Raw genomic sequence first — 24117 nt, 5'->3', positions numbered from 1 at the left:
CTTTGGCTATTTTTTCCTATTTTTGTACACCCTTTCCAAAAAAAAGTACTTGGGACGCGGCTTCTTCTGACATACTAAGGATTATCTACTTTGAATAAACTTGCTATCAGAACTCGGTATGTGACTTTTAGGTTAAGGATTAAAAAAAAAAAAAGTCACATTTGGATTTGGTACCTAAAAATGAAGTCATTGTAACTTAGTCAACCATAGAGGAAATTTTCCTGAAAGAAATTTGGGGTATATATTACTTCCGCCAAAATGCTTCTGAGGTGTTTAAATCTTAAGATAAAGTTTGGAACTAAGGGTGACTACAAGAGATGTCAATTTCAATTGAAATGAAGCTTCTCAGTCTACTTCACTTCCTTTAACACTTTTCTTGAATTCCTGTCCCATTAAATCAAAACTCTGCAGTTCCATGACCTTTGGCAAGTAGCTTAATCTCTCTGAGCCACAGTTTCCCCATGAACAAAATGAGAACAAAAATAATATCCACCATTATTATAATTCTGTCCTCTCAAAAGGTGCTTTCTAGAAGATAGAGATAAAAGTGTTTTTAATGAGAGCCGGATATCCCATTATATTGAAGCCCTCTAATGTGTTGATATCTGTGAAGATTTTGTACATTGTATCAAATTCTTTATGCTTAAATTTTTAACACTCTTTATCTAGAGCCTTCAAGATTTGATCTCTCTGTGAGAGCATTTCCTGGAAGTTCATTACTATTTCATTTTGTCTGATTTCAAAACTTAATTTATATTAGTCTGTATTCTCATAGCCTGTTTTTAACCCCAATTGGATTTTTAAAATCTGGACTATAGGACATCCTGCTAGCAGAGATAAAAGGAAAAAGAGAGCTGTTCCGAGAGAGAGCTTTGGATAGAGAGACTTTCTGGGCCCAGTGGACTCAGCTGCTCTCATTGCTCCATTAGGCATGCAGAACCGCATTCCGAACCTCTGTAGACCTAGACTGGAGACTTCTTGGAAGGAAAGTGAAAGAATGCAGAGGCCAAGCCGTCTCTGCTCTACATATAAAGTTTCTGGGTTGAGTTGTGCCCAGTTGTTCAGTGCCCTCAGGTCAACTAACTTGGTGGATTCTGGGCCTTTGCACAAACTGTTTTGTCCAAGTCTCTCTTCCCCGCTGTAACCCATGGTTCGCTTCCTCACCTCCTTCGGGTCATCTTTAAACGTCATCATCTCATTGGTGCCTAGCCTGGCTGTCCTAATTACAATCAGCCCTTCCAACCTGTCCCCCTTACTCTGTCCTAATTTTTGTTTCTTTCTTCTTCTTCTTTTTTTTTCCTGCACAGCACTTAATGACAGTACTTTTTATTTTCTGTCTCCGCCCCCACTAGAATATAAGTGGGTAGGCATCTTTATTCTTAACTGTGACCCAAACACCTAAAACAGTAAGTAGATGCCCGGTAAATATTGAATGAAGGAATTTTGGCCTTCTTTCTCTTGACCTCTGCTACTTTCTTTCTATTGACGTTCCACTGGTTCTTACAACTTGGTTTTGTTCTTGACACAAAATAAGTGAAAATTATTATGAAAATAACTGCATTTTCACACAATTATAAACCATTTAGAACAAGAAAGAGATGGGCCTATTTCTTGGGAAAAGTTATGTTTGAAGGGCTGCGTGGTGAAAGAGGGAGCCAGCTAATTCTTTGTGGCTACAAGTAGCTGAACTATGGAGTTTTTCAGAATTAGATGTCAATTCAGCATGGGAAAGTACTTTCTGATAGAGCTCTCTAAATTGAATGGTCAGCCTAATGAGGAAATAAACTTTACTGCCTCCATATCCTAGATTTTCAAGATGTGAGTTGATCTCTTTGATTGATTTTTGGTTTAGAGTCATGTGAGGGATAAAATTTGGACTAAGGTGACCTCTAAGGAACTTCCAGTTGTGAGGATTCTCTGATTCTGGTCTCTGAACCGATATGGAATAATTTCCAGGATTTATTATTAAGTGCAAGAAAGCAGGCTGCAAAAGAGTTCATAGTATTCAGCTGTTTGTATAAGAACAAAGAGAAAATAAGGAAAAATAATATCAGAAAGGAAAGCAGAAACATCGAAAGGATAGACCAGGATATGGTGAAAATAGTTATCGCCAGGGGATACATGGAGAAAAGGTAGAAGGTAGAGAGGAGAGTAAGGCTTTTGTGAGTACACTTGATCTTTGAACCATTTAAATGTTTTAAATGTTCAACAATAAAGTGAAATGAAATCCAAAAAGAGATAAAAACAAAACCTCTAAAATTGACATAAGACAAAGACAAGTGGTTCTAAATGTATATTAAATGCATAGCGTCACCACATACAGAGAAAAGAATTCAAATAACTTGTGGCACTGTACTTTTGAGCACTCTGTACTTTGAGTGGCTGTATTCTAAGGATAAAACTCCAAATAAATCTTAATAGACTCTGCGCTAGTGGCATTTGGATTATAATTCTGTAACTGTTTTGAATATTGAGGTCATTGGGAGCAAAGGTTCTCACTGGGAGAATGAAGGTATAAATGTGGAATGAGAGAAGATGAGGAAGAATGCTATAGTATTAGACATCAGTTGGAGTGTCAATATGAACTCATGATTTTTAAACAGTATGTTGGGTTCAACCCCATGAAGTTGCCAATTTCTAGGCCACAAATAGTCAGATATCAGCAGTTTCTCTGATTTAACTCAGTATTTTCTAGTTCTGCTCATTAAAAGGGCCTAGAAGCCGTGAGACCCCAGTAATAATGAACACAGCAGTCTAGTACCCTCTATTGGTTTCTAAGTATCATTCACTCCCTGCCACAAGGAATTAGGGCTCCTAAGGGAATTGGGTGATTATTAGTCTGGGACGGGAATGTATAAGGTGCGCCTAAAACATGCTGTGCCAAAAAGCAGAGAAGCACTCAAAGGTTTATTGGTTTATTTTTTTATTTGTTAATATTTATATATTTTGGGGAGAGCACAAGTACGGGAGGGGCAATGAGAGGGAGACAGAGGATCCGAAGTGGACTCTGCACTGACAGGCTGACAACCGTGAGCCCAACGTGGGGCTCGAACTCACAAACCATGAGATCATGACCTGAGCTTGAAGTTGGATGCTCAACGACTGAGCCACCCAGGTGCCCCAAAGCACTCAAAGATTTATTGTGGAGGCATACCACAAGGACATGGGAGATCTTTTGAAAGAGCTCCCACTAACCTAATTTGGGACAATTTGAGTACCAGAAAGAATAGTAATGGTAGTAGATAATAATACATTGAACTTCAAAAAAAAAAGCAGTGAATCTATAATAATGCTCAAAATAAAAACGAACTTTGGGGTGCTCACTTAGGCAGCATAATATGCTAAAATTGGAACAATACAGAGAAGATTAGCATGACCCCTGCACAAGGATGAACGCAAATTCATGAAAAACAGACTTCGGGGGCACAGCAGGAAAAGTTCTTGGCAGAAGAGAGGCAACTAATAAATGTGTTTATAGTATATGAAAAGCACCATTTTATAACTTGAAGAGTTACATTGATTCGGGCAAAAATTACCAGTGGATGCTAAAATCATTGCTTGAAAGGTTCTGTGAGAACAGGATATCCACATTATCTAGAAGCCTTATTCCACAGCTTATTTGTTAAATACCAAGTAAAAGGTAACCTTAAGGTAGAAAGATCTGGCTATTAGCACCTTAACCAAGTAATCAAATATCGCAGCCTCACGGTTTTTGCCTTCTGAAGGAATGCTGGATGGAGTGCACACTATCACCTGTGCAGTATTCAAGCTAGAATATTCAGCCTGAGTCTCATCGAGACTTAAATCTTAACTTTCTGTTTGGGGTGGGGGGGAGGCGCCTGGGTGGCTCAGTCGGTTAAGCGTCCGACTTCAGCTCAGGTCATGATCTCACACTCTGTGAGATTAAGCCCTACGTTAGGCTCTGTGCTGATAGCTCACAGCCTGGAGCCTGCTTCGGATTCTGTGTCTCCCTCTCTCTCTGCCCCTCCTCTGCTTGCGCTCGCTCGCTCTCTCTCTCTCTCTCTCTCTCTCAAAAATAAATAAAAACATTAACTTTCTGTTTAGGAAATTCAGAGAAGATTAATTTTGCCACATTTTACTTCTTTCTGTCCCTTCCTTTCTTCACCTTCCATGAAGAAGCAAGCTGCTAAATCCAGAACATAAAACATTCTATAAGACATCTGGGTGGGACTCTTCAAAAAAAGCAATGTTACATTAAAAAAAAGGATGGACTGTTTTACATTAAACAGACCAAAGAGACACAACCACCAAATACTAGGTATAAACTTTGATTAGATCCTAGATCAGAAGGAAAACAAAGAGCTAAAGAAACTTTTGGGGGACAGTTGAAGTCATTTAAATATGATCTGTAAATTAGATGTAGGGAATTATTAGTCTTGTCTGTGGTAAAAATGTTGTGGTTCTGTAGAAGAATGCTCTTATTCTTACAAAATGCATGGTAAAGTGTGGAGGGGTAATCATCTCTGCAACATAAGTTTAAATAGTTCAGATGGGAAAAAAAAATCTAGATGTATGAAGGTGGGGGTGGAGAGAGGAGAAAGTAAAGCAAATATGACAAAGTGTTGACATTTGATGAATCTTGATGAGAAGTATATGGGTGTTCATTTTACCATTCTTTCAGCTCTCCTGTAAGTTTAACATGCTTCAAAATGGAAACTGAAGGGAAGAAAGTTAATTTTAGCACATTCTTTGAGTTGAATCCATGGCTTCCCTGGCCCACGCCATAATCCCTGGCTCCCACGGTTCCGGCCGGCCTTGTCCCACGGCCTCTGCTCCAGAGTGTCGGTTGTTGAAGTATAAAAAGAGGCACAGAATGATGAGAGGTTCCGTGGATAAGGGAGTGTAACAGGGAAGGCTGTTTCAGTTGGTTCTGATTCAGCCTCGTCCTATCTCTGTCCTTTAGAAAGTAACTTAATAACTATGTTCCCTTGGTCTGGAATTTTGCTAGAGCTTGAGGTAGATCTTCTGTGGACTGTAGATTAAAAAGCCATGGTCACGTAAAAAGAGCCTGCCCAGGCCATCACCTCATTTCTTCCTGCTCACTCCGTGGCCTCAAATATGTCACTTCGTCACTAATGGGGCAGAGAGAGACAGATGGACCAAGGTCTCTTTCTGCTTTAAATAGACCTTAGTCTTTTCCTGTTCTGAAAAATCTGGGATTTGTGTCAGACTTTTCAGCATCTGTTGTGGTGGTAGGGCTGAGTGAAAGAGTATTAGCATTACCACAGCTGCCTTCAGAAAAAAATAAAAGGTCCGGGCCTGCTACACCAAGGGGGGCAGACCTAGGTTTGGACAATGCTCTGGGTCGGCCCATCCTGAGGAAAGCCAGATTGGAATGGAAGATCATGAACTCAGCATCTGACGTGACTGGACCACCCAGCACCCATCTGGCTGAGCTCTCTACATGGCACTCCGTGGGTGAGCGCCCCAGCTATGTCGTTATGTTTCCTCCTATAGTTGACATGAGATTTGCTGGTTTCTGTATAGACTCTTGGTGCCATCTCATCTAAGAAAGTGTGTAGAACTTTTATTCTTTAACCTCGTAAGATTATTTCTCAAAATTTTCCCGTTCCTTTCCACCCATTCGCCATCATCGACCCAGATCCTTCGCAGCCGAATCACTTGCTAGCAAGGAGGCACACAGAGTCACGGCAGAGGAGGGCCTCTATAAATGCTGTGAGTCTGGAGATGGTCCCTCAACCGCAGTTTGTAAAACACTGTTTTATGAGAAAAGAAGATGGGATGAAGACCGAAAAGGACACCCTCGGAAACAATAACACTGTGGTGTGACCACAGGGTTGCATGCCAGGAGGTCATGAGTTCTAATCCTAAATGTATTTCCCAAGACGCAGTGGCAAAGTTGAACGGAAAAGTGCTAAAGAGAGCCCTTTGGTCATTTTTTCATTCACTTATCCACCAACTATTTGTTGTATTTGTGTGCCTTCAGTGTGCTGGAGGAGATAGAGAGACAGACCCGTGCCAGAGCCAGACCTCGAGCAGCTCCCAGCCTTGTCACGGTGAGACAAGGCGACGCAGGGTCGGAGGAAGACCTGTCCCTAAGGACCCACCGGCATGCTGGGGACAATGGCCAGTGCCGTTGGAGAGGGGCAGATTGCAGGCGTGGGCAGCACCGCGGAGGAGAAGCACTGTCCACTCTGTGGAGCCACAGAGGTTGCCTGGAAAAAAGATGGCTTCATAGCCAGTCCTTTCAAAGCTAGGTAGGCCTTGGACGTTGGAGGTTGGCTGGGTGAATGTCCCATTTAGGAACAGCACAGTGTTTCATAGACCAGAGGGTATAGAGGAAAGTTTGGCACGTAAGGTCCATGTCGGGACTGTGCAAACCGACTGGAAAAATACAGGTTGGGGCCTGATCCTGAAAGGCTTTGAATTCTAAGCTGAATTTCTCTTTTACTCAGGAAGGAGTTGATAAAGGTTCTTGACCAGACACATGCTTTGAGGTGATTAATCTGGCAACACCCATGACCTTAGGGAGAGCAGTTTCTGTGGCGTGGTAAGGGCCATGGCCCAAATCCAGCGAGGTGAATAGTGACGGCCTGGTGATAGAATGTTGCCGTGGAGACTAGACAGCTGCCCCCAGCCCCGGGGAGGTAGAGGTGCTGGTGCCTTGAGGAGAAAGGCGACGCAGGGTCGGAGGAAGAGTGTGTGAGTGACAGAGGAACAGAAATTCTTTCTATGGTTTTGTGATTTCCTGGGATTCTTGGCAAGGTCTTAAGGGATTAAAGAAGGCGTTTAGTTACTTTTCATGTGTTCTTTTCCTGGACCAGTGGCTTTGAGGAGGACAATCTTGGAAGTTTTCTGTCACTTGAAAAAGTTCTACTAAGCCCTTCAGTCACGTGCCTTCAGAAATTCTGGTTACATAACGTTGCTCTGAATTGGAATTCTGCAGCCTCATGAACTGGAGTCTCACTCTTTCCCTCCCCCACCTGGCACTCTATTTCCTGTGGGTCAGGGTTAGCTTCTTTCTAACCATTGTTGCGGAACTCTTTAAATATTTGGTCTCACAGGTTCTAAAAGCTGGCAGACCAGGCTGCTCCCTGCAGGTTGTGAGACCAAAGCCTTCCAGAAGAGGAGCCAGTAAAATCCCAAGCATGTTAACAGAGTGTAACAGCTGCACAGGGCACCACCCCCGTGGGGCTGGGCTCCCAAGTGCTGAGGCCAGCAGCTCCCAGCCGCTGTGGCCCACAACCGGAAGGAACCCTCACGCACCGCATCATGGCCGATTCGTAATTGTGGCGATGACAACAGATTAAATCACTGGCTCTCGGCGCTGGGGTTTGTCAGGGTCACTCACTGTTCCCTTGCTTCTCCCAACTTTCCACAGTGAGAGAGCAAGTTTGGAGTCCCCTGCTACAGTACAAATACTTGTTGGGAGCTCGCCAGGTTTTACTGTGTCTAGAAGTTCGTTCTCTTAGTAGCCCGTATCGAAGGTCTTTCCTTCCACCATCCCCTTCAACGTGATCCTGAAAGGTTGTAACCCCTCGGTCTGCCTACGTACGTACTTACACCCTGCTTTTTTAAAAGAAGTGATTTAAGGTACCTAACAGGTACACATATAACGTAGTTAATTTCTTTTAGTTCGGATACAAGGCAAAAGGAATATATAAGTGGGATAATTAGTTGCAGCCAGGAGAAAGCTTAGTTCACAAAGTTCAGACTATAAATAAGATCCTTTTGAGGCAAGTCACCATAGTTTCCTGGGTTTCCTAGCAGCCCAAGCAAAGAGGGAAACTTAAAAGGATAAAATTCACGTCTGTAAAATACAAACAAACCATTAGCTCAGGAGGGGAGGAGTGGGTCCTTGCCACATATAAACTTCCCCCAAAAGCACTCATAAAAGGGGCCACATGTTCGGATGGACAAGGCCCTCATCAGCTTCCCTGCAGTGAGTAGCATAGCCATTTTGTTGACTTCTTGCCATGGCCCTTGGGGTAGGCCTGGTGACAAGGCTCCATCTGGGGCAAGGACTCCCCTGGAGGCCTGTGTGGCGTGCAGTTCATCACTTCTCAGAGGGCAGTCTCCTGAGGAAGATGTCAGATCTGGGAGATGATCTCCCACCAAAAAAAGAAAAAAAAAAAGCCCAGACCACATAGATGTGACAAGAACTATGTGACAGCGGCATATTGAATGCTCTAAGAAGTCCCGCAATTAAGAAATTGGCCCAGCATTCCCCAAACTGATTTAATCATCAGACCTTTAAACAGACAAACAAACAAACAAAAAAAACCGTAGTTGGCACACTGGGGAACATTGATCCGAAACAGGGGTCAGCAAACTTTCTGTTAAGAGCCGGGTAGTGACGTTGAATATACAGTCTCTGACATAACTACTCAGCTCTGCCATTGTACCCAAAAAGCGTGGCTATGTTCCAGTAGAGCTTCACTTATGGATACTGAAATTTGAACTTCATACAATTTTCCCATGTCATGAAATAATATTCTTTTGGGGTTCCCCCCCACCGAACCATTTAAAAATGCACAAACCATTCTTATCTCACAGATCATTCAAAAACCAGGTGGCAGGCTCTTTTTGGTCTGTGGCTATAGTTTGCTGTCCCATGATCAAGGATAATGTTAGGGTGGTATGTCTTTCCAGCAAGCCCTCCTGACCACTGTTCCTCAGAGTTGTTTTAATTTAGACTTTTATGTTTCTGGTTTAGGAGCAGATTAAAAAAAAATAATAAAACAGCAGTAGAGAGTTGGTTTGAGTGTTTACAGGCTATTCTAAGATTTCTCTCAGAAACAGTTAGTGGGTCCTCTTAAACAAGACATTTACAAATTATAGTTGAAGCCCTAAAATTTTACTCTGTCTTATATGCCTGCATCAGTTTGACACTGAAATGTTTTAGGGGGCATTATTCATTCATTCACTGAAATAAAAGTCAAAACACTGTGAGACATTTAATTTTAAGAAAACATAACTTCCTTTTCAGCAATCGAAGTAAACCAGTAAACTGTGGCCCCCACAAAGCTAACAGTGTTCTTTTTGATTTCTGACTAGAGGGACATTCTTTCAGCTTCTTATGATGTCATTAAGGAAGGAGGATCAAAATATTCCCGCCTCCAAGTCTGACATTTTACTTTCAGTTCCGCAAGTATTTATTGAGTACTCAGTGTATATATAAAGCATTTCGCTAACTTTTATGGGGGATACAAAAGGAACAGCAAACAGTTTCTTCTTTACCTTGTGATGCAAGTTCAAGATCCTTGCCAATTCAGAGCCCATTACTTTGGTGTCAGGATTAATTTCCCCTCCCTGTCTCTTCTTGTTAGCAAGTAGGCATCCATTCAACAAACACTTGTGAGTTACAGCCTCTGTATAGCCCTGGAACATGGCCTTCAGGGAGCTTACTTTCCAGAGGATAGCTGGTGTTTCTCTTTTCATCTGGCACTGTGCCATAAGTCCATCTTTTATATGGTGGAACAGAAATTATTTCTTTGTATCCTGAGACCTCCACATTTATATCCTCCCCCGCCGCGGTGTGCACTTCTTCTTGAACTATTTAGTGAGGAGAGTAGATGTCCCGATAAGCCACTCTTCCTGGGACTGTGCTCTCAATGCTCTAGTTCCTTCTACCTGAGTGGCACTCACCTCTCCCCACCCTCTTCTCTTAGTTACCAGTGAGTTCATGGCTTTACCTGATGCATAATTTTTAAGTTATTGACTGTATTTTGCAATACGAGTCTACAGGATTGCTAAACATCTTTATAAGCAGTATTATATATGCATTTTTTTGATTGGAGATTACAGTGCTGATTTTTTCTATTTATAAAAATCATAGTTACAGTGAAAATTTTGAAAAATATGGACAAGTATACAGGGGAAATAATGAGTAATTCTAGCACCTGCTCATCAACTTTATTAATAAGGCATATTCTTTCCTTGATTCAAAAGTCATACTCAAAATTTTTAATTCTTGAATTAATGAACAGCAAAGTTGGCCTTTATTTGTTGTGCATTTATATGAATTTTAAGCCCTGTATGGATTCACATAATCACCATGACAGTCAAGATACCAGAAAGCTCTGTTCCCCCGGAACAAGTACTCCCAGCCCCTGGCAACCACTGATCTGCTGTCATATAATGTTGTCGTTGTGACAGTGTCCTAGAAATGGAATTACATATCATATAAACTCATGAGAATGGCGTTTTGAACTTAGCATAGTAACTTTGAGATTCTTCAAGTTACTACACGTACGAAAAATTTGTTCCTTTTCGTTGCTAAGTAGTAGTTATTCCCTTGTATAGCTCTACCACATCTTGGCTATCTGTATATTATTTTTAAGAGTCTCTAAAATCAATGTTAATATGGTGGGGGGTTTTCGTTTCCCTAAAAATGTGCTGCTGAATTGCTGGTGCCTGTTACAATCAGTAGTGGCCTAGAATCAAGCTGCTGCCGGGTGAGCTGAGCGGTGGGAGGGATCACCGTGGGCTGTGAGGGTGGTCAGCCGTGAGGGAAAAGAGCAAGCAGGGGACGGAGGCAGGAAGGCCCTGAGAACTTTGCAGGCCAGCCCCCAGAGCCAGCTTTGCAGCCTCTCAGGGCTTTGAGGACATTTTGAGCAGAGGAGCGACCGACCGGAGGAAAGAGGTCTCTGCCACCCCAGCCGGTCTCATTGTGGTGGGTAGAGGATGCTCCCGTCGCTAGTGCTGATGCCTCCGGAAGAGACCGGCACGCAGCAGCAGCCCTGCTAGTACTAGAGGACGCGTGGGAAGAGTCCAGAGACAGCAGAGGGCGCCAGCTAGAGAGCCTTGTGGGAGGGGCGGGTACTTCCTGTACCCCAGCCCCCGGGCCAGTGCCCCGGGGGGGAGGGAAGGCAGGAGGCGGGGAGAACTCAGGACAGGCTGCTCCAACCGTGGGTATTTACATGGTCAGACTGGGGAGCTGGGCACGGCATGTTATGTGGGAAACGAAAGCAAAATGAGAACGTCCCAGCACTTGACAGATTAAGAGTGAGAAGTGCATCGGGGGGCCGTGCGAAGATACGTGGACAGAGGCCATACTGGATTCTGTGAGCTTGGGTGCAGTGTACGATGATTCCACGAAAACCAACTGATTTAGGGCCAATTCCAAGTATAGTTGTATTATGGCTAACTGTATGGGCCCAAGTTTTTTTTTGTAAAACTTCTTCTCAGGTCCCGTCCCCTGTGTCACAAGTCAGGTGATTTGTACTGTGGCAAATCCCACTTGGGTGGAGATAGAAGAAGGAACAGTGAGTCATCCTCCCAAGGACAGGTTCCCACTAGCCGCTGAGGAAGAGGGCGGCCAAAATAAGAACTACCACCGGAGGGGAATTTACCGAAGGGCCTTGCTCCTCGTGTCAGAAAACTCTTCTGGGAAGCCTCGTCTGTGGAAGCCACCTCAGTCTCCCTGCTCACACCTTTCTTGCTCAGGACCAAGGAACAGTAGGTGCCAGTTGACAGAGAGGAAGAAGACCCTTAGAGACAGGATGGAGTCTTGGTGGCTTCCCCCATTTGTCTCTCCCCTGTCTCACTGTAGACTAAAGATCCCCTTCTCAGAGAGCCACGACAGAAGTTACTCGTCCCTTTGCCTACCATTTGCACGTTCGCAAAGTAACTGTTCTTTAAAACTCGAGCACGGTGGGGCAAAGACTCTGGTATTTGCCGCATCGCTAATTATATCTTCAATCTTTCCCAGGAAAGACTGTATCTTCACCATTGACCCATCTACTGCCCGCGACCTCGATGATGCCCTCTCCTGCAAGCCGCTTGCTGACGGTAGGATGGAAATTTCTAGACCTTTCTGGGTAGCGGGCAGTCTGCATGCCTTTGTGGTCAGTCTGGCCGCCTCGTACTTCCCAGGCTGTGTAATGTGCAGGGTTGGGTTTGCTTTGTTCCTGAACTTGCCCCTGAGCCTACACAGCACGAGACCTAAAGATTGTGTTCCTGTGGTGACTTTGATGAGGGCGAGCATGAGAAGGGTCCTCTCGCTGGGATCCTTCTGGGCCTCAGTGGAGGCAGCAGTGAGGACAGAAGAATGACTTCCAGGCCTTGGCCCCTCAGGAGGTTCCAGTTTGGGTGTGGCGTGTTAAAGAAGAAAGCCCTTAAGCTCTGCTTAGGAGACGCATTGGGTTCTTTACCTGAATTTGCCAACAGGTTGGGATGATGTGGGAGTATCCTCCAAAGGCGAATCGGCAGCAGGTAGTAGGAGCGCCGTCCCTGACAATGCCCTCGAGACCCGGCAGGTCATCGTCCCGGCAGATTGTGAAAGGCAGCTGGTAGGGGCTCCTTGAGCATTCTTTTGGGCTGGAGCTCAGCAGGAAGAGTGGGATTTGAGGCCAGTGGTCTTGGACAACTACAGTAGGGCGGAAGGGAAGATGTGTAGGGTATGAGAAGAGCAAACCCTATCACGCCCGCTCCAACGTCCCCTCCCCCACCACGTGCTAGTTATAGTCTTGAGTTACTCCTGGGCCCTCTCTAGGATGGTGTCTAGGTGACTGCTTTGGCTTTAGTCATTCTTGGATACGGCTTTGGCACTATCACGGGCTTTGACGGCTTGCCGATGATGGGTATCCACCCTTGTGGTTTCAGTCTGCTGCAAAGTGTTGATGGCCCAGCAGCCTAGTCTTTTAAAACGTTGCAGAGGTGTTCGTGTAGTTCATTAACGCAAAACTCCATAGGTTCAGTGTGTGATCTCTTCTTTACTAGTGTAGGCTGTGAAGATTAGTAGAAACAAGGCTGAGAGACAGAAAACATCATTACCTAAAAATGCTTTTATTGTCTTTTAGTGGGAGTCCTCCTTGAAACTCTAGGCAAGATTGCTCAGTATTTTCAACTAAAAAAAAATGGAAAGAAAGATACAACATTAAAAAGAGAAAAGTCCCCAAAAAAGTTTTAGAGCAATGATATACTTTTAAAATCCAGAATGTAAGCAGCCTACTTAAAAAAAACACACACTGGGTTGGTTTCTCATCTGAGCAATATTTGCTAAGTGCAAAGGCTTGAACATACCGCTCTCTGTGAGCCCACTCCCCTGAACTCCAGTGTGAAAAGTGCCCCCAGGAAGCAGGAAGCCAGGTGACAATAGACCTCACCTCTGTATTTCTCTTCTCTCCAGGTTCGCAGCCCTGCTCTGTTTGTAGCCTCATGCTTGGAAACAGTTGTTTCCTTTATTGTGTCCCCTTTATGGTCGTTAATGGCACAAGGATAGGTCCAATGCCCGTTAGTGCGTCTTGGCTGGCCTGGATGGTATTCTCCTCACAGGGATACCAGGGAGCAAGCACGTGTCCTGCCCTGCTCACTCTACCTACCACCTACTACGTCTCCTGTCTAGGGCAGCTGATTAGCAGCACAGGTTTCACGTAGGCAATTGGTAGAAGACAGGGCAGGAAGAGTAGACGGGGGACAAATTGTACGTGTTTATAAATTTCCAACCAGAGAATGTTCTTTGTCAGACCACCGAAAACCAGTTGTTTTCAATCTCTTGTTCAAGGAGAGCAGTCAAAATAAGGAAAATGATTCAACCGTACAAGACGAAGGAAGAGGAGAGGAAGTAGAGGCAGAGAAGCGTTGTAATCACTTAGGGAAATGGGTGATAAATTGGACTGGGGTTGGTGGCAGTGTGAAGGAGGGTGGGGAGGGCAGATGTGAGAAAGGGCGAATGACAGAAGAATCAATGCAAACGGACACGGGGGTTGAGGGAGAGGAGTCCGAGAGGGAACAAAAGTTGCAACCTGGATGATGGGGAACTGGAATTTACAAGTTAGAAACCAGGACGTCGGGAGGACGAGCTGGTTAGGGAGAGATTGTGTCTACGTGGAGTTGTCTTTCTGGTGATGCTCATTTACCTAAGCTGCTGCACATCCTTCTCCAGAGGAGGCAGGGTACAAATAAGCCCTATAACCACGTACACAGAGAGCCCTGAAGAAAAGTAGACAACACACCAGAGTGCAAACAGCAATTTTTTTAGGATAATGGGATCATAAGTGTTTTTTGGTCTTTTCTCTGGTTTCCAAGCTTTTATAATGTGGTAATAATAGTTTTATAATGAAAAAATTTTTGTAATAAAAAAAAATTATGAGGTGCCAGAAATCACAGGCTGCCCAGTAGCTCACTGCACCAGGTGATCAGATACCGTGTATCTGCTTAGTTATTCTCGCATTCCAGAGGAGTAATTAACATGTGGTCCTTTGGCAGAGCAGCAGAAAAAGGACATGGAAAAGGAGTCAGAGAAGAATCTGAAAAGGCGAGGGTTGGTCAGTCAAGCGCTTTTATGGTGGCACTTCTACAGTTGGCCTTTGTGACAATGGTTTCTGCCAAAGCTATTTATCCAGGGAGATGAAAACTGAAAGTCAATTCCAGTTTGGATTGGGGTGAGGTTGGCTCAGTTCAGGTTCCGTTAGTTACCAGTTCATGTCAATTTTTGCTGAGAGGAAAAAATGTTTAATGTTTCAAGAAGCAAATGTTTTCTGGCCATATTTACATCATCTATAACCATTTTTATTTAAAGAAAGTTTCGAGGCCAGACTTTCCTTTGGTCCTGTTGAAATCATCTGAATGACTGTTCTGTGCAAATAAAACCTGCCGACAGATGCAACTCAATTTAGTCCTCACTGTCCCATTCTGTAGAATTCCGATGTCCCCTCAGGACTTGTTACCAGTGTCTCCTATAGGTGCGAGACTTAGACCCCACAGTCTGCAGGTAAATTCTGCGGAAAGGCAGTGACACCTGCTCCCCGGTATGTGAGGGTTATGCTGGCAGGCTGATGAGGGGTGCCCCCTACCCTCAAGAAATCTCCGCTCTGGAAGGGATTCTCCCGTCATCTAGCCTGCGAATTCCCCACCTCCGGGAGCCTACAAGTACGTTCGAGTGGAACATTCCCCAGGCGTCACCCAGCGCGCTAACTTTAATGCAGAGCAATTCACTTTTGCTCGAGAAAATACTGAATAACGCAAGTGAATGAGAGTGGCAGTATAGTGATAACCCAGAATCTAAAGACAGCAAATCACACCCTCCCTCGTTTTATTACTGGAACAGATCACTTGCAACACACCTACCTCACAGTTGACCTCACCACTCAAGTGCGGGAATGCCACAGTTGTCACAGCACCCTCTGTTTTTCAGATTACCTCCACAACATCCACTTATTGAATATCCACATTGCCTTTTAACGCTCTACCTTGCCGGCAGCCCATTTGGCCTTCAGATTGCATGACTGTTAGGAAACCCTTCCCTGTAATGAGCTGAAATATCGCTGTCTTCCAACAGTTTTCTTTCCTTGGGTCCCATCCGTACCTCCTGGAGTCCAGAGAACAAGTCTTGTCTGTCATGTGACCACGCCCGAGGCACTAGATAGCAGCTGTCTTGTGTATCTGCTTCACAACTTCTCAGCTAAGCAACCTTTTCAGAGGACGTGGGGTACAAATATATATGTATAAAAATATACGTATATATTTATACATTATATATAAATAAATATATAATAATATATAACATATATATATATTCTTCCACGTGCTGTAGCTTTTAAAGCTTGAGCCTGTTTCCCATGTCATGGAGTCACTTCCGCCTTGATGAGGTCTGAGGTACATGGCAGCCTCTATCCAGACTTCTCCATGGCCATCAGGGCCTGGTGACTCTCCCAGCCAGTTGCTTCTTCCTGGGCTGACCCAAGTCCAGAGGAACAGGCACCTGTTCTCTTCAGTGAGACGAGCCTTCTCGCTTTGCTTTAGTCTCAAGAGGAAATTGTTAGGCAGGACCTTTACTCAGCTTAGCTGATTCAGGCTCCCACCAGATCCTGCAGGAAATTGATGTTCACTGCCTGTCTCACAGCTGCTTTTTCCAATGTTTTATTCTCTAATGAGCGCTCTGCCTTTAGACGTGGCAGGATTGTGCTAGGAAGGCCTTAGACATGAAGGATTTGGGCTGGGGAAAGGGGGGAATGGGGAATGACTGCTAATGGGTGTGAGGGTTCTTTTTGGGGTGATGAAAATGTTCGGAAATTAGATGGGTGGTAGTTGCACAACTCTCAATATACCAGAAACCACTGGGGGGGGGGGGGGGATGAGTGAATGGATGAATGAATAAGAACAAACAAACAAACAACCCATTCCTCCTTGAGGCTTTCTGAGGAGTTTACACCTTAACCACAACTTAGCGGAAGTCTGGAGGGAATGCCTGGGCTGGATACCCATAGTCACATCCCTCTCACCTGTCTCCCCCCTTTCTGCTTTCTTCGCTGAGCCATGAAATCCCCGCCCAAGGAGCACACCCCTCTATTCAACCAACTGCTCACGTTTCCCGTCCCCACAGAGCGCAGCCATCTGACTCAAAGAAAGCAGGATCCGACATACTGTCCAGGTGTAAGAAAATGCTCAGATAAACAGAAGTCATCCAACCTGAGAGGTCTCAGGAATGCAGGTTACTTACTTTGCTGTAGGGGGCGCCAGTCTTCTGGCCTGGTTTGCCTCTGTTGCCTTCCTGGTTGCATGGCTTTCCCTTCTCTGAGGAGGAAGGAGTAGGGAGCGGTGTCTCAGGGAATGGGAAGAAGAGACTAGAAGCAAAGCCTGTGAGAATTTCATAGGATTCCTAAACTCAGTAACTTCCCGTGTGGTTCTATTTGTCACCTGCTGAGAGTTTCTTGTTACAACGAGTGCCTTCGGAGGCAGTGAGGAAGAAGGAGCTGGAGACACTGTACCACTGTATTCCAGGCTTAGACCAGAGAATCTGACCAATACAATGGGTGGTAGTCATTTTAGACGGCAAACTGCTGACAGGACGTCTCTGGCTCTGCCTCTGGGAAGGAAAAGAGAGCATGGAAGTCCTGGAGCTTGTGAGTGAACGTCTGGGTGAATCCTAGCAACCAGGCTGGACCCCCCACCCCCCATGCTCCCAGGCTCTGCTCTCCCTTCTGGGCATATCTTACCCCACCACTCACTCACCCCAGCCCTTTACATTTCTCTTTGGTCTGGCTTCCTCCTCTCTCTATACAAACAAACTTCAGTCTCCTTCATCCTACAAAACCTTTCCTCAGCTCTGCTCCACCTCAGGAACTTTCACCCGCGTGTGTCCATCAGGACATCTTGAAAGAATCTTCGGAACTGGCTGCTGCTACTTTCTCACTTCCTTCCCTTTGCAACATGGCTTCAGGAAGTTCAGCGCAATAGGTTGTCCCTGACCTCAGGTCCCCCCAAATCTGTGCACCTCTTTGTTCTTCCTTCTTGAAACCCTCTTTTCTTTGGATTCAGAAAGCCCTGCTTGCTCTTGGTTCTAATGTTTGGACTACTTTTGTCCAGGTACTTTCTTTAGCCTTCCTTTCTCAGTCTCTCTCCTCCCGAGAGTCTGCATAGCTTCCAGGCCATTCTCCTCCACCCCATGCTCCTTGTCCTTGCATTTGCGGCCCCTTTGCGTACAGCCCTGTTTCCCACGAGAGCTATGTGGCTGACTCGAGATTTGACTGGTCGCTTTCTCAGTAAGGCCCTCCCTTGCCTTATTCACCCTGCCCCCACTCCCTCTCCTTTCCTACTTGATCTCTTTCCCCACCACTCATCACCCATTATTGATTTACTAATCTTGGTTCTGTCTGTCTGCCCACCATTCACTGCCACAGACGCCAGGCTCAGCATAGGCGCTCAGTGAATCTTTGCGGGTGTTTGCAGGTGCTTGAGGGGAATGGCCTTCCAGGCAGAGGGAAGAGTGTATGCAAAGCCCCAGGTGACAAAAGCATGGTGTTCTAGAGGGAACTACACAGCGCTTGAAATACTGGGAGCGTGAGGTTCGGGTGAGGTGATAGTTGTGGATAAAGCAGGGAGGAGACCATGAATTCCTTTGCAGGCCCTGCTGGAAAGTTTAGATTTTGTGGAGAAGACAGCATTTTAACTTGGAGAGCAACAGCATCTGTCATTCAAGAAATAAGATCAAGGACCCAGCTAGATATACAATAGCGGAAAACACTTGACCCAGCTTCCTGTCGTCTCTAGGTTAATATCAAGTAAAATGGAATAAGTACATGTGGGAATGACCATAGTTTGGATGTGGGAGCGGGGTGGGGGACAGACAGAAACATTTTAACCGACGCTTGAGAATAAACGGGGGTAAGCCCAGATGAAGAATGGGGAGAAAGAACATTTCAGGCTAAGGGAATGGAATATGTGGAGGCTCTGAGGCACAAAGACTTTGGTCTTGAAAGGAACCCAAAAGTCAGTGTGGCCGGAACATGGTGGGATGGGAGGAGTCTGTGAGGTAGTCGGGAAAGGGGCTTGCAGGCTCTGGGAAGGAGTTTTGTCCTGAGGGCAATGGTGAGCAAAGAGTCTTAAGCGGGAGAGAGTCAGGATCCAACTTGCAGGTTGGAGAGATCACTCTGGCAGCAGTGAGGAGGCTGGATTAGAGCAATGGCATTGAAATGGTCTAGGTAAGAGGTGGAGAGTGCCCAACCGCGGCAAAGGTGTGCAGCCAGAACTGGAGGGAGGCATTAGCCGGGAAGGGAGATCAGGGCAGGGCTCGGGGTCTGGGCAACTGCAGGAGCATCTTAACTGGTCTCCCAAGTCTGCCCTTTTCTTCCCATGTATTGAAGTCAAGGCAGTCCTTACAAAACGTCCATCCCATCAAGGTCATTCCCTGCTTCACTCCCTCCGAGGCTCCCGTCGCACTAAGGATGCAAACCCAGGGCTTGACTCTGACTGACCGCTAACTCTAATCCTCTGACATTGCTCCCCACAGTGCCTCTCTTACTTGCTCCCCTCCAGCCGCATGGCCTCTTTGTTGTCCCTCAGATGTGCCCGGCTGTTCCTGCCTCAGCACTTCTGCACTTAGTTTCCCTCTGTCCAAATCCCTCTTCTCCAGTTCCTTCCCGGCTCTTAGGTTCTGCTCAGATGTTATCTCAGGGAGGCCCTTCCTGACCACCCTTGTCACCAGTCTCATCTACACCACCGCCTTCTGATTGTCTTTAAGACGTTTGCGTGGGTCTGCCCCACTGGATGGAAATCTTTATGAGAGCAAGGACGTCGTTTGTTCACTGCTGACCCCTCAGTGCCCAGAGCACTGGGTGCCACATAGTCGGCACACATGCAGATGTTTGTTGAGTGAATGAATGGATGAGTTGTTAAACTTTTGATAGTGGAGGTAAGAGAAGAATCTAGAATGTTATCTAAGCTTCTGGCTTGGGCGTCGGCACTGGGTGGACTGTAATGCCCTTCAGTAGGAAATATTGAGGGGAGCTGGTTTTGGGGGGAAAGACCGTGAGTTCTGATCAGCACAGGCTGAGTTTGCAGTCCCTGGGAGACATCCGGGTAGAAATACCCAGGGGATAAGGAGCAGGGTTAAGGCTGGAGATGGGATCTGGGAGCCTTCAGTGTGTGGGCCTGGGACAGGTGACCCAGGAGAAGTCAGACTGAGAGGAAGACCAGCCTGAGCCCTAGGAGAGAGGCCCAACAGAAAACCCCCCCGGATGAGGCTGTGGGGATTGGAGGCAAACAGGGAAGGGAGAGGAGACAGGCAGAGCGGGCTAAATGGCAGAGAGTCACAAAGGATGCAGGAAAGCCACATAGAAGAGAACTGTAAACGTCTTTGGGCTTGGCAAGTAGGATCCTGTTGATGACCTTGGTGAAACTACTCTACTGTCATGGCTTCCAGGAGGGGAAGCCAGGCTGTGGGTGGTGGAGGACAGAGTGGAAAACAGGAATGGCGATTGCTTTCTTGGGGAAGCTTGGCTGTGAAAGGTACGAGAGGCAGGGAGGACACGATCAGAGGAGGCTTTTTCATTGCTTTTAAGATGGAATTGATTTTTAAGATGTCGCTGTGTTGGGAGATAAGAGACTTTGGAGAAGGAAAAATGGAAAACATAGGAAAGAGATGAGTTGATTATTTTTCAAGGCCTTGAAGAAGAAGGCGGGAGTGATTCAGAGTGTAAGTGCGGAGCGAGGCCAAGACATGGATAGTGAACACCCCTTCCTTTGAGACCAAGAGGACTCAGGCACTTGCTCCTTTACACCTGATAAGATCCCTTTTAACAGGGAGAGGAAGTGGAACACCTACTGAGGGCCGGGGGCGGGGTGCAGGGAAGGGGTTTGGGTGGCGGGGGGGGGGGGGGTGGACAGAGAAAAGGGTGCGGGAGGGAGCTGACCAGGATCCCATTGCACAGAGCTTTAGGGAGCACTCTTCAGGAATGCTGAGTTGGAATGCTACCAGGTCCAGGTGATTTTCTTCAGTAATCCTCAGCCCCCTAGGTGAGGGAGAAGTTGCAGTGGTCCAAATCTGGGGTTTTGCTGGGAGGGTGAGCATGACAGGCACCAGGACAAGGCTGCTAGGACCTTGCTTCTCCTCTGAACCTGCTTCTTCTCTGTCCCCTCCTTTTATAAAGACATCACCTGCCACCTGGTCAACCAAAGTTTTTTTTTTTGAAGGAATCCCGGAATCACACTTGATTCCCCTTCTTCTCAGCACTGTTGTCACAGCCTTTTCAATAATTTCCTTCCCGCCTCCCTGTCTATCTTCCACCTTCCACCCAGGTATCTTTTCTATTACGTACACACAGAACCAGATCAGATTGCTTTTCTGTTTGAAAATCTCCTCACTATTTTTAGTAGAGCTTTGTTATCCAAGTTCTTTAAGATCAGTCACCAGCACTTCCTCTCCCACCTTCCCCACCTCCCAACATGCATGTGCGCACCATGCCCACACTCACGCGTGCACATACATGCAGGCACACACCCACCCCTAGTAATAGCTGGCCACTCCAGGCTCTGCATAACCACAGCCTCTGAGCCTGCCCTTTGCCCTCTACGTAGAATGCCTGGCCTTCCTGCCTACTTCTGTGTTGGACTCCAACAGCAAGATAGAACTTTCCTTTCTTTTCTTTCTTCCTGGCGAAATGAATTGTTCCTATCCTGTTAGCACATTTTCTTCATGTCTTTCATGCAGCCATAAACATCAGCGTCTCTGGATTTAATTCCCCTTTTTGCTTGTTTCCTAAGAGCAGGGCATTCCTTGATATCTCTATATCCAGAGTATCATGCATGATTTCCTATATTCCATCTCATCAATCTAACCAGGCAACCTGTCTTATACTTTCCGTGTGCTTTTTCTATTTGTTACCTTGCCCTTTTTATTTTCAGTACGCATCTGCCCTTAGGTTTGTGGGTTGCCCATAGGCTTATATGCTGACATATAAGCCAACTCCACATGCTCTCTTAAAACAAGTCTGTTTCTTTGGAATTAGTTGTATCTTTTTCCCATCACAATCAAGTCTTTCAGTCCTTCTCATCACGTCTCAGTGGTGCTGTGAGATCACTGAATTACATCTTGTGTTCGTGATATTTGTTCCCCCAGCTCTGTGGATTGGCGTACGTGAGGCTCACTTCCTCATCTCCTCTTGTGTGAGTCTTCTGCGTGGCCCACTCTGCTCTCTCATTTCATGCCTACAGGCTTCACAGCAACTTGTTTCGTGGTGTTATTTTGCCATTTCTCTCTGTCTCTCTCCAGTCTGTATCCTGGCCACTTCCAAATTCAACGAGTACTAATTTCCTGATAAAATTAACTTCCTGAATGAACCTTAACATGATAGTAAACAAGCAAACAAACAGAAAAAAAGTTTGTGATACAAAAGCCAGAATTTGTTTTTCTGTAATTCTATTGGCAAACAGCCTTGCTAGTTAAGAAAAGGCTCTTTGGGGTGCCTGTATGGTTCAGTCAGTTAAGCACCCGACTTTGACTTAGGTCATGATCTCGCAGTCTGTGAGTTCGAGCCCTGCGTCGGGCTCTGTGCTGACAGCTCAGAACCTGGAGCCTGCTTCAGAATCTGTGTCTCCCTCTCTCTGCCCCTCCGCTGCTCACACTCTGTCTCTTCCTATCTCTCAATAATAAATAAACATAAAATTTAAAATAAATAAAAAGAAAAGGCTTTTTAACAACCAAGTACATCTGCAGTGGCAATATGTTCATCCATCAATTTGGTGAAACAGAAAGTTGGTATCAGTTAAGTCTTAATGGTATATTGAGACATTGGAAATAAGTTTGTTTTTAATGCCACTCTCTTGGGAACACTCAGAGTTTCCATTGGTATATGGAGATAACACTGAGGTAATACCAGAACATAGAAATCAGGTGACATTTTGAAAACGAGATGCAGAATTTATCTGCAGAATTTCCTCTTGCTTTGAGATCTGTGAAACATCAGATAAAATCTGCTATTTTAGTTTGCGTAAGGCTGAAACAGAACATATGGCAGTGATTTTAATCTCTTTAGGGTCACAGGTGCCTTTGAGAATCTCATGATAGCAACAGACTCTCTTTTCAGAAAAATGCACACGCAGGTATATATACAATATTTGCATATCACTTACATTTTTAGTCAGATTGTAGAATGGATAGCCTGAAAAACCCTTCTTCATTAAAACTCTTTAAACAATGCATCTTTTAAAAATTAATGGCTAAGCTGGCCAAGAGCAGATAACCAAAGAAGAATATGTGTGCTAAAGTAGCTAACCTAATGGTATCTTCTGATGCCTGTGACCCAGACAGTTTGCTCAGGGCCTGAATCAACACTGTCTGCATTGTCCACAAAATTCCAAGCCAGGTGCTTAGTTTAGCATGGTACCAGGTAGACAGCGTTTCTAGAAGCCAGGCAGAAAGAATCATAAGAATATTCTGGGGGCACCTGGGTGGCTCAGTCTGTTCGGTGTCCGACTTCCACTCAGGTCATAATCTTGCAGTTCATGAGTTCAAGCCCCGCTTCGGGCTTGCTGCTGTTAGCCTGCTTTGGATCTTCTGTCTCTCTCTCTCTCTCTCTCTCTCTCTTTCTCTCTCTCTCTGTCCTTCCCCCGCTTGCGCTCTCTCTTAATAATAAAACATTGAAAAAAAAAAAAAAGCATATGCTTCCTGGAGGAAATAACCCGTGACCAAAGCTTTAAAGATTTGTCAAAGAGATGGGGCGCCTGGGTGGCGCAGTCGGTTAAGCGTCCGACTTCAGCCAGGTCACGATCTAGCGGTCCGTGAGTTCGAGCCCCGCATCGGGCTCTGGGCTGATGGCTCAGAGCCTGGAGCCTGTTTCCGATTCTGTGTCTCCCTCTCTCTCGGCCCCTCCCCCGTTCATGCTCTGTCTCTCTCTGTCCCAAAAAATAAAAATAAAACGTTGAAAAAAAAAAAAAAAGATTTGTCAAAGAGAAAGTTCTAGTAAATGTAAGTTTATATAAAAGTGAAGAAACATGCAAAGCAATTTTAGCTTTTTTAGAGGCAAATTTTTATAACTTTAAGTGCTTGTATTAGAAAAGGAGAGCCTATAAAGATTATCTTCACAAATGTTTTAGATAAAGGGAAGGTGTAAGATGACATAGCATATGAACATATACTGTGGGTACAAGTACTGAACCAAATGTGAGAATTGTCTGCTGTAGTTGTAACAATAGAAGCCCCCTCTACTCCTCTAAGAAATACACAAAATGAGTAGCCAGACTCTGCTGTGCCTTTCATGCTGTCATAGTGAAAAGCAGAATTCATTTGCTTGAACAAGAGAAGTTCCTATTTTTACTTTAGGCCATGCCAAAGTGAAAATCTTAAAAAAATAGACACAAAATCCCAAACATGGCTCTTAGAGCTTATTTTCATTTTTCTAGTATTAGAGTGCTATTAACTGTCAAGCCAAGGGTCTTCTTCCAAAACCCATTAATATTTGAAAAAAATTTGGTGTGTTAGGATTAACTTTGGAACAGAATTACATATGTTTGAAACATATAAACATATGATTTTTAATATTCAGCTTCTCCATTATTTTATATATCATATGTACTGTATTTATAGTGTTCATATTCATAAACATTTCAAATGTCTTTTAAATAATAGTAAAAATACAGTAAATAACTTCCCAGCCAGTAGAGTGAGGCCAATGGAAGGAGAAAAACAAAAACACTTCAATCTAAAAGAAGACATGACAAGAGGAAAAAAATAGAAGCAGGACAAATAAAAAGCACATATGAAGGTGCCAAATTAATAAGCACATCAAATTTTACTCCATAGTTTAAAAGCAAAGACTTTTAGAGTGGATAAATCAACATGAAGTCACAAAGATTACATGTAAAAAGGTGGGAAAAGTGATACCAGTAACATACTAAGCAAAAGAGAGATTACAG

At 44.9% G+C, this 24117-nt stretch overlaps 1 protein-coding gene and 1 non-coding gene across 6 annotated transcripts in view; both read left to right on the top strand.

The window, feature by feature from the left end:
- Positions 1-24117, top strand: part of DIS3L2 (DIS3 like 3'-5' exoribonuclease 2) — a 351293-nt gene that overhangs the window by 201305 nt on the left and 125871 nt on the right. For all 5 annotated transcript variants that reach the window (XM_047083241.1, XM_047083242.1, XM_047083240.1 and 2 more), the window contains one exon: positions 11696-11775. In XM_047083241.1, the coding sequence (XP_046939197.1) occupies positions 11696-11775 (80 nt within the window). The remainder of the gene's footprint in view (positions 1-11695; positions 11776-24117) is intronic.
- On the top strand, positions 3317-3418 carry LOC124516733 (U6 spliceosomal RNA). The gene has a single exon (XR_006963141.1). It is a non-coding gene; the product is annotated as a U6 spliceosomal RNA (small nuclear RNA).

The sequence above is a fragment of the Lynx rufus genome, unplaced genomic scaffold (genome assembly GCF_022079265.1).
Source record: "Lynx rufus isolate CCGP_SWC_20201006 ecotype Redwood Valley unplaced genomic scaffold, mLynRuf1.p SCAF_2, whole genome shotgun sequence".
Classification (NCBI taxonomy): Eukaryota; Metazoa; Chordata; class Mammalia; order Carnivora; family Felidae; genus Lynx; species Lynx rufus.
The sequence above is the reverse complement of the archived record's forward strand: the minus strand, read 5'-3'. Positions and strand labels throughout refer to the sequence as shown.